This window comes from Arachis hypogaea, chromosome 2, assembly GCF_003086295.3.
Source record: "Arachis hypogaea cultivar Tifrunner chromosome 2, arahy.Tifrunner.gnm2.J5K5, whole genome shotgun sequence".
Taxonomy (NCBI): Eukaryota; Viridiplantae; Streptophyta; class Magnoliopsida; order Fabales; family Fabaceae; genus Arachis; species Arachis hypogaea.
The window spans coordinates 75,637,739-75,650,415 of record NC_092037.1 but is presented as its reverse complement, the minus strand read 5'-3'; the positions used below and the strand labels follow the sequence as shown (position 1 = coordinate 75,650,415).

The following is a 12,677-nucleotide window of genomic DNA, read 5'->3' as shown; positions in this document are numbered from 1 at the left end:
ACCCGTCAACCGGAAGATGAAGACTGTGGTCATGATTGATGAAAAACCTGATAGATTTTCTCAAAAGACAAGAGTTCCTCCCACCAAAATTTCAAACAATAAATGGGTCCAGAATGTGAGAAATGTGCAGAATCAACCTACTACTTTTACAAGAGGAAAAAACAAATGGGTGAAGCCTAGACCTTTTAAGCCCACATACTATGAGTCTCAGTTATGGAACATGAATCATGCACAAGACGGAGGTAGTATATATATTCCAAAAAATGTGCCTATTCCCTCAAAGCCAATTTATTCTTGTTATAATCCTAACATGCAGCAGGTTCCTAATTATTCTCCTTGGCCAAATTGTCAAAATATCCCAAAATATTCTCCTTTTACAACTTTTGAGCAGAAAGAGAATATACCTGAGTATGTTCCTTTGGATCCATACAAGGGACACGGAGTAGATTTTCCTTCTTTACCAACCATGGCCAAAGTTTGCAGAAACAGGCAATTCTTCTAATCACCCTAAACGCAATAAAAATGTAAAGAAGAATCTTGCTGGAAAGAGGGTAATGGTTGAAAACAAGGGAGAAAAGGATGAAGATTTAATTACTGATAATTTTGACACTGGTTTTGATGACAACTTAGAAGCAATATTTGGTGTTAAGCAACCTATAGCTGTGGTGTCAATACTGCCTGAGGAGTATAGTCAAGTCCAGGAAGTAGAGTCATTAGAAGATAATTGTTATGATGTCTTCCCTGGAAGCGAATGCTTATTGCTGTGGTGGAGGATTATTTGAAAAGCCTACTGAAAATGATAAGGAACACTTGCGTCCACTGCATATCAAGGCTCGTGTTGATAGAAGGATAGTCAATAAGATTTTGGTTGATGGGGGAGCTGCTGTTAATCTCATGCCTGAAAGAATGATGGGAAGGCTTGGAAAGACTAAAAAAGATCTGATTAAAAGTAGCATTGGGGTTACAGATTTTAATGGAAGGACTTCTTCTGTCAGAGGTGTGGTTCTGCTGTCAATTGAGGTTAGTTCTGTCAATAGGCCAACTCTATTTGTTGTGGTTCCTTCAAAGGCTGGTTTTAACTTGCTTTTGGGACGTGATTGGATTCATGTAATGGGTGCTATTCCATCCACTTTACATCAAAAATTGATTTTTTGGAATGAAGATGGAGGAGTGGAAGAAGTTCTTACTGACAATAGTACCTGTTACTATGATGAGATGCATGTGGAGTTCAGGATGTATAATCCTGGAGTCAAGCCGTTGACAGTTGACACCAATGTATTTAATCCTAAAAATATTGAGATGTGCAAAATAGATATGAATGGTTTTATTTTGGTCCCTATGGCCGGGGCGGATACGGCCTCAGGAGAAACTTAGATGAGCTTGACGAGCCAACTGGCTCGGCTGTCAGCCTATATGGTAGACAGAGAAGGGTGCATTGACATTGTACCTTATGATTGTATATATGATAATGGTCCTTTAGGTTTTGAAAAAAAAATAACACTGACACTGTAAAAAAGGTTGAAGTGCAGGATCCTTTGGAGGAAGTAGATATTGGTAACGGTGATTATCCTAGACCAACATATGTAAGCAAGATGTTGCCTGATGATTTCAAACAAGAAATGGTGGAAATTTTGAAGGAATATTGCGACTATTTTGCATGGGATTATGCAGAGATGCCAATCTTGAATCGTGAATTAGTAGAACATCAATTGCCATTGAAAGCCAATGTCAAACCTGTCAAGTAGCCACCAAGGAGATTTGCTCCTGAAGTCGTGTAGAAGATTAAAGAAGAGATTGAAAGACTTCTTAAGGCTAAGTTTATAAAGACAGCAAGGTATGTCAACTGGATTTCTAATGTTGTTCCTGTCATGAAAAAGAATGGAAAATTAAAGGTTTGCATTGATTTTAGAGATTTAAATTCTGCAACAACAAAAGATGAATATCCAATGCCTATAGCTGAGATGTTGATAGATTCTACTGCTGGTCATGAAATGTTAAGTTTTATGGATGGATATTCAGGTTATAATCAAATATACATAGTTGAAGAAGATATGTCAAAAACAGCATTTAGGTGTCCAGGTGCTTTAGGAACTTTTGAATGGGTTGTGATGCCATTTGGGCTAAAAAATGCTGGTGCAACTTATCAAAGGGCGATGAATAAAATTTTTCATGACTTTATTGGAAATTTTATGGAAATTTATGTTGATGATGTGGTTGTCAAATCAAATGCTAAAAAGAGCATCTAGAAAATTTAAAAAAAGCATTTGAAAGAATGAGAAAGCATAAATTGAAAATGAATCCCTTAAAATGTGCCTTTGGTGTGAGTGGAGGGAATTTTTTTTGGTTTCTTGGTGCAGAAAAAAGGGATTGAAATTGACAAAAATAAGGCAAAAGGCTATCTTAGAGGCTCTCCCTCTAGCTAACAAAATGCAACTGCAAGCATTTTTAGGGAAGGTCAATTACCTCAGAAGGTTTATTTCCAATCTGTCAGGAAAAACCAAGATTTTTGCGCCTCTGATCAAGCTGAAAAAAGAGGAAGAGTTCCAATGGAAGACAGAGCATCAAGAAGCTTTTGACAACATCAAGCAGTATTTGACTAATCCTCCTATTATGACACCTCCAAGGCACGGAGCATCTCTAAAACTTTACGTGTCAGCTTTTGAAGTAACAATTGGTGGAATGCTGGCTCAAGAAGATGAGAATGGCAAACGAAAGAGTGATTTATTACTTAAGTCGTGTGCTAAATGATGTGGAGAGCCGTTATTCTCCAATTGAGAAACTTTGTTTAGCTTTATATTTTTCTTGTTTAAAACTTAAGTACTATTTGATTCCTAGGAATGTTTATGTAATTTCTAAGTTTGATGTTCTTAAATATATGTTGTCTTCTCCTATATTGCATGGTAGATTAGGAAAATGGATGTTGGCCTTAACGGAATTTTCTTTACATTTTGTTCCTGCGAGGGCCGTTAAGGGTCAGGTTCTAGCTGATTTCCTAGTTGACCATCCTTGTATTGACATTGATGAAAGTTTACTCGGTTTCGTTGGTTTGGTGCCTTGGAAATTATATTTCAACGGTTCATGCCATATGGGTGGTGTTGGTATAGAAATTTTAATTATTTCTCCAAGCGGCGAGCCAAGTAAATTCCTCTTTGAATTGAATTATTCATGTTCCAATAATGAGGCAGAGTATGAAGCGTTAATAATGGGACTGGAATTATTATTGGAAAGAGGAGTTAAAAATGTGGAAATTTTTGGAGATTCACAGCTTGTAGTCCGTCAAGTATCACTTGAGTATAGGTGTGTTAGTGAAAATTTAAGAAAGTATTTCGATGTGGCCACAAAGTTGTTGAGCAAATTTGACAATGTCATTGTAAGACACGTTCTAAGGGAGCTAAATCAAGAAGCAAATGAATTAGCTCAAATTGCTTCAAGATATAAGATCAAACTCTCAACACTAGAAAAATTGGTAAGGATAAAGGGCATATTTATGCCTTTGAGAGAAAGAGAAGTGTTGTCATTAGAAAAGCTAGACCCAGAAGATTGGAGAGCACCACTTGTGGAGTATTTAGAAAATCCAAGCCTTAGTGTCGATAGAAAACTTAAATACATGGCTCAAAGTTATGTTCTAATGAATAATGTCTTGTTTAAAAAATATGTTGATGGAAACCTCTTGACATGTTTGGGAGAAAAGGAAGCATATTTGGCTCTTGCTGAAGTGCATGAGGGAATTTGTGGTGCCCATCAATCAGGGGAAAAAATGAAATGGGTGATAAATAGGAGAAGATTGTATTGGTCAACTATTCAAAGAGATTGTATAAATTATGCCAGGTCCTGTGAAGAATGCCAAAAACATGGAAGCCTTCAACATATTCTAGCGTCAGAATTGCATGTTATAATTAAGCCATGGCCATTTAGAGGTTGGGCTCTAGATCTTATCGGGTAGATTCACCCACCTTCTTCTAAAGGTCATAAGTTCATTTTGGTTGGTGTTGATTATTTTTCTAAATGGGTAGAGGCTATCCCTTTGAGGGAGGTGACTCACAATGAAATAATAGATTTTATTGAGAAGCATATTGTGCATAGGTTTGGAATTCCTCAGTATATTACCACTGATCAAGGAACCATGTTTATTAGGAAAAAGGTCATGGAATATGCCAAACCTAGGGATATAAAAAATGCTTTCTTCTACACCATATTATGCCCAAGCCAATGGACAGGTGGAGGCAGCGAATAAAATTCTGATTGCATTAATTAAAAAACACATTAGAAGGCAGCCAAGAAATTGGCACCAAACTCTCAATCAAGTTCTTTGGGCTTACCGAAATTCTCCAAGAGGTTCTACTGGAAACACCCCGTATAAGCTAGTTTACGGTCATGATGCAGTATTGCCAGTTGATATTAATCTGCAAAGTGTAAGGGTGGCTAGACAAGATGAGATAGCAGTAATAGGTTATTGAAATTCTTTGTATGATGAGCTCAATGAACTAGATGACGAAAGGTTAAGAGCTTTAGAGCGGGTGATTCGACAAAAAGAGATTATGTCAAAATCATACAACCGCCGTGTTAAAGCAAAGATATTTACAGTTGGAGATTTAGTGTAGAAAACAATTTTGCCTATAGAAAAAAAAGTAAAAAACTTATGGTAAGTGGTCTCCAACTTGGGAAGGACCTTACGTAGTTGACAAGATTTATTCTGGAAATGCCTATAAGATTATTGAATTCGGATCAGGAAGAAGAATTGTTCCAATAAATGGCAAATATCTAAAAGTATATAGGCCAGGCATACATGAGATAAACATTCCACATGTTTAAGGACACGAGAATATCCATTTGAAGTGTCAAAAAAAAGAAAGAATAAAGAGCCAACTAATATTTGCAATTCAGTTTTGTAAACGCTAACATGTCCTTGTGATTTCTCCGAATTATAAGTTCCATTAACAGTGTAAAGCATTCAGATTATGAGACAAATGTGTCCAAAGCATTAATTTAAAATAAGAGTCAATACAGAGCATAACTTATCATTTTCTGGGTGCAGTATAGTGCATGCTGGTGCACAAAATTGTGATCATCAACAATGGCACCAATAGATTTGGAGCTCTCAAATGTGAATCACACTTTGTCACAACTTCGCACAACTAACCAGCAAGTGCACTGGGTCCTCCAAGTAATACCTTATGTGAGTAAGGGTCGATCCCACGGAGATTGTTGGTCTGAAGCAAGCTATGGTCATCTTGTAAATCTCAGTCAGGCGGATTCAAATGGTTATAATGGTTTTCGAATATAAAGATAAATAAAACGTAGAATAAAGATAGAGATACTTATGTAAATCATTGGTGGGAATTTCAGATAAGTGAATGGAGATGCTTTATCCCTCTTGAATCTCTGCTTTCCTATTGTTTTCATCCAATCATTCTTACTCCTTTCCATGGCAAGCTGTATGTTGGGTTTCAATGTTGTCAATGGCTACCTCCCGTCCTCTCAATGAAAATGGTCCAAATGCTCTGTCACAACACGGCTAATCATCTGTCGGTTCTCGATCATGTCGGAATAAAATCCAGTGATTCTTTTGTGTCTGTCACTACGCCCAACACTCGCGAGTTTGAAGCTCGTCACAGTCATTCAATCCCTGAATCCTACTCGGAATACCACAGACAAGGTTTAGACTTTTTGGATTCTCAAGAATGCTGCCAATGGATTCTAGCTTATACCACGAAGACTCTGATTAAGGAATCCAAGAGATACTCATTCAATCGAAAGTAGAATAGAGGTGGTTGTCAGGCACGCATTCATAGGTTAAGAATGGTGATGAGTGTCACGGATCATCACATTCATCAGGTTGAAGTGTGAATGAATATCTTAGAACAAGAACAAGCATGAATTGAATAGAAAATAGTAGTAATTGCATTAATATTTGAGGTACAGCAGAGCTCCACACCTTAATCTATGGTGTGTAGAAACTCCACCGTTGAAAATACATAAGTGATAAAGGTCCAGGCATGGCCGAATGGCCAGCCTCCCAAAACAGCATGTGAATTTGAAAAAAAGGGAATAAGATCGATCCCAAGATTAAGGATGATCAAAAGATAATCCAAAGATGGATACCAAGATCGAAATACAATAGTAAAAAGTCCTATTTATACTAGACTAGCTACTAGGGTTTACAGAAATAAGTCTAAGTGCAGAAATTTACTTTCGGGGCCCACTTTAGTGTGTGCTTGGGCTGAGCTTGAGCTTTACACGTGCAAAGGCTTCTCTTGGGGTTAAACGCCAAGTTGTAACGTATTTTTGGCGTTTAACTCTGGTTTGTGACGTGTTTCTGGCGTTTTACTCCAAAATGCAGCATGGAGCTGGCATTAAACGCCAGTTTGCATCATCTAAACTCGAATAAAGTGTGAACTATTATATATTGCTGGAAAGCCTTGGATGTCTACTTTCCAACGCAATTGAGAGCGCGCCATTTGGAGTTCTGTAGCTCCAAAAAATCTATTTCAAGTGCAGGGTTTGCAAAATCCATTTGGAATTCAGATTTTTGCTCAGGTCCCTCAGTTTCAGCCAGAAAATACCTGAAATCACAGAAAAACACACAAACTCATAGTAAAGTCCAGAAATGTGAATTTTTCATAAAAACTAATAAAAACATCCCTAAAAGTAGCTAGATCCTACTAAAAACTACCTAAAAACAATGCCAAAAAGCGTCTAAATTATCCGTTCATCACAATACCAAACTTAAATTGTTGCTTGTCCCCAAGAAACTAAAAATCAAATAGGATAAAAAGAAGAGAATATACTATAAATCCCAAAATATCAATGAATATTAGTTCTAATTAGATGAGCGGGACTTGTAGCTTTTTGCTTCTGAATAGTTTTGGCATCTCACTTTATCCTTTGAAATTTAGAATGATTGACATCCATAGGAACTCAGAGTTCAGATAGTGTTATTAATTCTCCAAGTTGAGTATATTGATTCTTGAACACAGCTACTTTTATGAGTCTTGGCCGTGGCCCTAAGCACTTTGTTTCCCATTATTACCACCGGATACATAAATGCCACAGACACATGATTGGGTGAACCTTTTCAGATTGTGACTTAGCTTTGCTAAAGTCCCCAGTTAGAGGTGTCCAGAGCTCTTAAGCACACTCTTTTTGCTTTGGATCACGACTTTAACCACTCGGTCTCAAGCTTTTCACTTGGACCTGCATGCCACAAGCACATGGTTAGGGACAGCTTGATTTAGCCGCTTAGACCTGGATTTTATTTCTTTGGGCCCTCCTATCCATTGATGCTCAAAGCCTTGGATCCTTTTTACCCTTGCCTTTTGGTTTTAAGGGCTATAGGCTTTTTCTGCTTGCTTTTTTTTCTTTCACTAAATATATTTTTTTTCGCAAGCTTTGCTATTCACTGCTTTTTCTTGCTTCAAGAATCAATTTTTTTTATTTTTCAGATTATCAATAACATTTCTCTTTATTCATCATTCTTTCAAGAGCCAACAATTTTAACATTCATAAACAACAAGATAAAAAATATGCACTATTCAAGCATTCATTCAGAAAACAAAAAGTATTGTCACCACATCAATATAATTAAACTAATTTCAAGGATAAATTTGAAACTTATGTACTTCTTGTTCTTTTGTATTAAAAACTTTTTTCATTTAAGAAAGGTGAAGGATTCATGGAATTATTCATAGCCTTAAGACATAGACACTAGACACTAATGATCATGTAATAAAGACATAAACATAGACAAACATAAAGCTCAAAAACCGAAAAACAGAAATATAAGAACAAGGAAGTTAAAGAATGAATCCACCTTAGTGATGGTGGCGCCTTCTTCTTGAAGGACCAATGGTGTCCTTGAGCTCCTCTATGTCTCTTCCTTGCTTTTGTTGCTCCTCCCTCATAGCTCTTTGATCTTCTCTAATCTCATTGAGAATGATGGAATGCTCTTGATGTTCCACCCTTAATTGGTTCATGTCATGACTCAATCCTTCTAGAGAAGTGTTGAGTTGTTCCAAATATTTGTTTAGAAGAAAATGCACCCCTTGAGGCATCTCAGGGATTTCTTGATGATGAGCTTCCTCATGCGTCTCTTGAGATCCATGAATAGGCTCTCTTGTTTGCTCCATCCTCTTCTTAGTGATGGGCTTATCCTCTTCAATGAGGATTTCTCCTTTTATGACAACTCCAGCTTAGTAGCATAGATGGCAAATGAGATGAAGAAAAGCTAGCCTTACCAAGGTGGAGGGCTTTTCCGCTATTTTGTAGAGTTCTTGAGGGATGACTTCATGAACTTCTACTTCCTCTCCAATCATGATGCTATGGATCATGATGGCCCAATCCACAGTTACTTTGGATCGGTTGCTAGTGGGGATGATGGAGCGTTGGATGAACTCCAACCATCCTCTAGCCACAGGCTTAAGGTCCAGTCTTCTCATTTGAACCGGTAGTGCACGGAATTATGATCATCAACAATGGCTCCAAAGACTTGGTGCTCTCAAACATGAAACACACTTTGTCACAACTCCGCACAACTAACCAGCAAGTATACTGGGTCGTCCAAGTAATAAACCTTACGTGAGTAAGGGTCGATCCCACAGAGATTGTTGGTATGAAGCAAGCTATGGTCACCTTGTAAATCTCGGTCAGGCGGATAATAATTGATTATTGGGTTTTCGAATAATAATACATAATAAACAGAAAATAAAGATAGAGATACTCATGTAATTCAATGGTGGGAATTTCAGACAAGTGTATGGAGGTGTTGTGTTCCTTCTGAATCTCTGCTTTCCTACTGCTTTTATCCAATCCTTCTTACTCCTTTCCATGGCAAGCTGTATGTAGGGCATCACCGTTGTCAATGGCTACATCCCATCCTCTCAGTGAAAATGGTCCAAATGCTCTGTCACAGCACGTCTAGTCATCTGTCGGTTCTCGATCATGTTGGAATAGAATCCCTTGATTCTTTTGTGTTTGTCATCACGCTCAGCAATCGCGAGTTTGAAGCTCGTCACAGTCATTCAATCCCGGAATCCAACTCGGAATACCACAGATAAGGTTAGACTTTTCAGATTCCCATGAATGCTGCCATCAATTCTAGCTTATACCACGAAGATTCTGCTTAAGGAATCCAAGAGATATGCGCCCGGTCTAAGATAGAACGGAAGTGGTTGTCAGTCACGCATTCATAGGTGAGAATGATGATGAGTGTCACGGATCATCACATTCATCATGTTGAAGTGCAACGAATATCTTAGAATAAGAATAAGTCGAATTGAATAGAAAATAGTAGTAATTGCATTGAAACTTGAGGTACAGCAGAACTCCACACCCTTAATTTATGGTGTGCAGAAACTCCACCGTTGAAAATACATAAGGGATGAAGGTCCAGGCATGGCCGAATGGCCAGCCCCCAAACGTGATCAATAGTCTCCTAAGATGAATAATGGAATAAAATTGAGACCAAACATTTGTAATACACTAGTAAAAAGTTCTATTTATACTAAACTAGCTGCTAGGGTTTACAGAAGTAAGTAATTGATGCATAAATCCACTTCCGGGGCCCACTTGGTGTGTGCTTGGGCTGAGCTTGATCTATCCACAAGCTGAGGCTTCTCTTGGAGTTGAACGCCAAGTTGTAACGTGTTTTGGGCGTTCAACTCTGGTTCGTGACGTGTTTCTGGCGTTTGACTCCAGAATGCAGCATGGAACTGGCGTTGAGCGCCAGTTTACGTCGTCAAATCTCGAACAAAGTATGGACTATTATATATTGCTGAAAAGTTCTGGATGTCTACTTTCCAACGCCGTTAAGAGAGCGGCATTTGGAGTTCTGTAGCTCCAGAAAATCCATTTTGAGTGCAGGGAGGTCAGATTCCAACAACATCAGCAGTCCTTTGTCAGCCTCCTATCAGAGTTTTGCTTAGGTCCCTCAATTTCAGCCAGAAAATACCTGAAATCACAGAAAAACACACAAACTCATAGTAAAGTCCAAAAATGTGAATTTAACACAAAAACTAATGAAAACATCCCTAAAAGTAACTAGATCATACTAAAAACTTCCTAAAAACAATGCCAAAAAGCGTATAAATTATCCGCTCATGACAACACCAAACTTAAATTGTTGCTTGTCTCCAAGCAACTGAAAGTAATTTAGGATAAAAAAGAAGAGAATATACTATAAATCCCAAAATATCAATGAATATTAATTCTAATTAGATGAGCGGGACTTGTAGCTTTTTGCTTCTGAACAGTTTTGGCATCTCACTTTTTCCTTTGAAATTTAGAATGCTTGGCTTCTATAGGAACTTAGAATTTCAGATAGTGTTATTGATTCTCCTAGTTAAGTTTGTTGATTCTTGAACACAGCTACTTTTATGAGTCTTGGCCGTGGCCCTAAGCATTCTGTTTTCCAGTATTACCACCAGATATATAAATACCACAGACACATAACTGGGTGAACCTTTTCAAATTGTGACTCAGCTTTGCTAGAGTCCCCAGTTAGAGGTGTCCAGAGCTCTTAAGCACACTCTTTTTGCTTTGGATCACGACTTTAACCACTCAGTCTCAAGCTTTTTACTTGGACCTGCATGCCACAAGCACATGGTTAGGGACAGCTTTGATTTAGCTGCTTAGGCCTGAATTTTATTTCTTTGGGCCCCCTTATCCATTGATGCTCAAAGCCTTGGATCCTTTTTACCCTTGCCTTTTGGTTTTAAGGGCTATTGGCTTTTTCTGCTTGCTTTTTCTTTTTCTTTCTATTTTTTTCGCCAATTTTTTTTCGCAAGCTTTTGCTTTTTCACTGCTTTTTCTTGCTTCAAGCATCAATTTCATGATTTTTCAGAATGTCAATAACATTCTCTTTGTTCATCATTCTTTCAAGAGCCAACAATATTAAACATTCATAAACAACAAGATAAAAATATGCACTGTTCAATCATTCATTCAGAAAACAAAAAGTATTGTCACCACATCAATATAATTAAACTAAATTCAAGGATAAATTTGAAAATCATGTACTTCTTGTTCTTTTGAATTAGAAACATTTTTCATTTAAGAGAGGTGAAGGATTCATGGAATTATTCATAGCCTTAAGACATAGTTACTAAATACTAATGATCATGTAATGAAGACACAAACATAGATAGACATTTAACATAAAGAAACCGAAAAGCAGAAAAAATTAAGAATAGGGAATGAGTCCACCTTAGTGATGGTGGTGCTTTCTTCTTGAAGAACCAATGATGTCCTTGAGTTCTTCTATGTCTCTTCCTTGCCTTTGTTGCTCCTCCCTCATTGCTCTTTGATCTTCTCTAATTTCATGGAGAATGATGGAGTGCTCTTGATGTTCCACCCTTAATTGATCCATATTGTAACTCAAATCTTCAAGAGAAGTGTTGAGTTGTTCCCAATAGTTGTTGGGAGAAAAGTGCATCCCTTGAGGCATTTTCGGAATTTCTTGGTGATGGGCTTCCTCATGCGTCTCTTGGGTTCCATGAGTGGGCTCTCTTGTTTGCTCCATCCTTTTCTTAGTAATGGGCTTGTCCTCCTCGATGGGGATGTCTCCTTCTATGATGACTCCAGCTGAGTAACATAGATGACAAATAAGATGAGGAAAAGCTAGCCTTGCCAAAGTAGAGGGCTTATCGGCTATTTTGTAGAATTCAAGGGAGATAACTTCATGAACTTCTACTTCCTCTCTATTCATGATGCTATGAATCATGATGGCCCGATCCACAGTAACTTCAGATCGGTTGCTAGTGGGGATGATGGAGCATTGGATGAACTCCAACCATCCTCTAGCCACAGGCTTGAGATCCAGTCTTTTTAATTGAACCGGCTTGCCTTTGGAGTCTCTTTTCCATTGAGCTCCTTCAACACATATGTCCCTAAGGACTTGGTCCAACCTTTGATCAAAGTTGACCCTTCTTGTGTAGGGGTGTGCATCTCCTTGCATCATGGGCAAGTTGAATACCAACCTCACATTTTCTGGACTAAAATCTAAGTATTTTCCCGAACCATTGTAAGATAGTTCTTTGGATTCGGGTTCATACTTTGATCATGGTTCCTAGTGATCCATGCATTGGCATAGAACTCTTGAACCATTAAGATTCCGACTTGTTAGATGGGGTTGGTTAGAACTTCCCAATCTCTTCTTTGTATCTCATGTCGGATCTCCGGATACTCATTTTTCTTGAGCTTGAAAGGGACCTCAAGGATCACCTTCTTCTTGGCCACAACATCATAGAAGTGGTCTTGATGGGCTTTGGAGATGAATCTTTCCATCTCCTATGACTCGGAGGTGGAAGCTTTTGTCTTCCCTTTCTCTTTTCTAGAGGTTTCTCCGGCCTTAGGTGCCATCAATGGTAATAGAAAAACAAAAAGCTTATGCTTTTACCACACCAAACTTAAAATATTGCTCGCCCTCGAGTAAGAGAAGAAAGAAAAGAAAAAGAGAAAATATGGAGGAGAGTGAGGGAGGTGTATTCGGCCAAGGTGTAGAAGAGGAGGTTGTGTTGTGTGAAAATTAAGGAGAATGGAGGGGTTTATATAGTGAGGGGAGAGGGAGTAGGTTCGGCCATTTAGGGTGGGTTTGGGTGGGAAAAAAATTTGAATTTTGAAGGTAGGTGGGGTTTATGGGAAGAGTGGATGGATGTGAGTGGTGAATGTTGAGAGGAGGGGAG

General features: G+C 38.2%; 1 protein-coding gene across 1 annotated transcript; it reads left to right on the top strand.

Annotated features, from left to right (window-relative positions):
• The first annotated feature begins 2,875 nt into the window (after nt 1–2,875).
• LOC112723859 (uncharacterized) lies at nt 2,876–3,943 on the top strand. Its single transcript, XM_025775245.1, has one exon. It carries the CDS (start codon nt 2,876–2,878, stop codon nt 3,941–3,943), a length of 1,068 nt encoding a protein of 355 aa, XP_025631030.1.
• The last annotated feature ends 8,734 nt before the right edge of the window (nt 3,944–12,677 follow it).

Bases quoted from the DNA above. Each gene is read 5' to 3' on its own strand.
- LOC112723859 (XM_025775245.1), top strand. From the start codon at position 2,876: ATGTTGTCTTCTCCTATATTGCATGGTAGATTAGGAAAATGGATGTTG.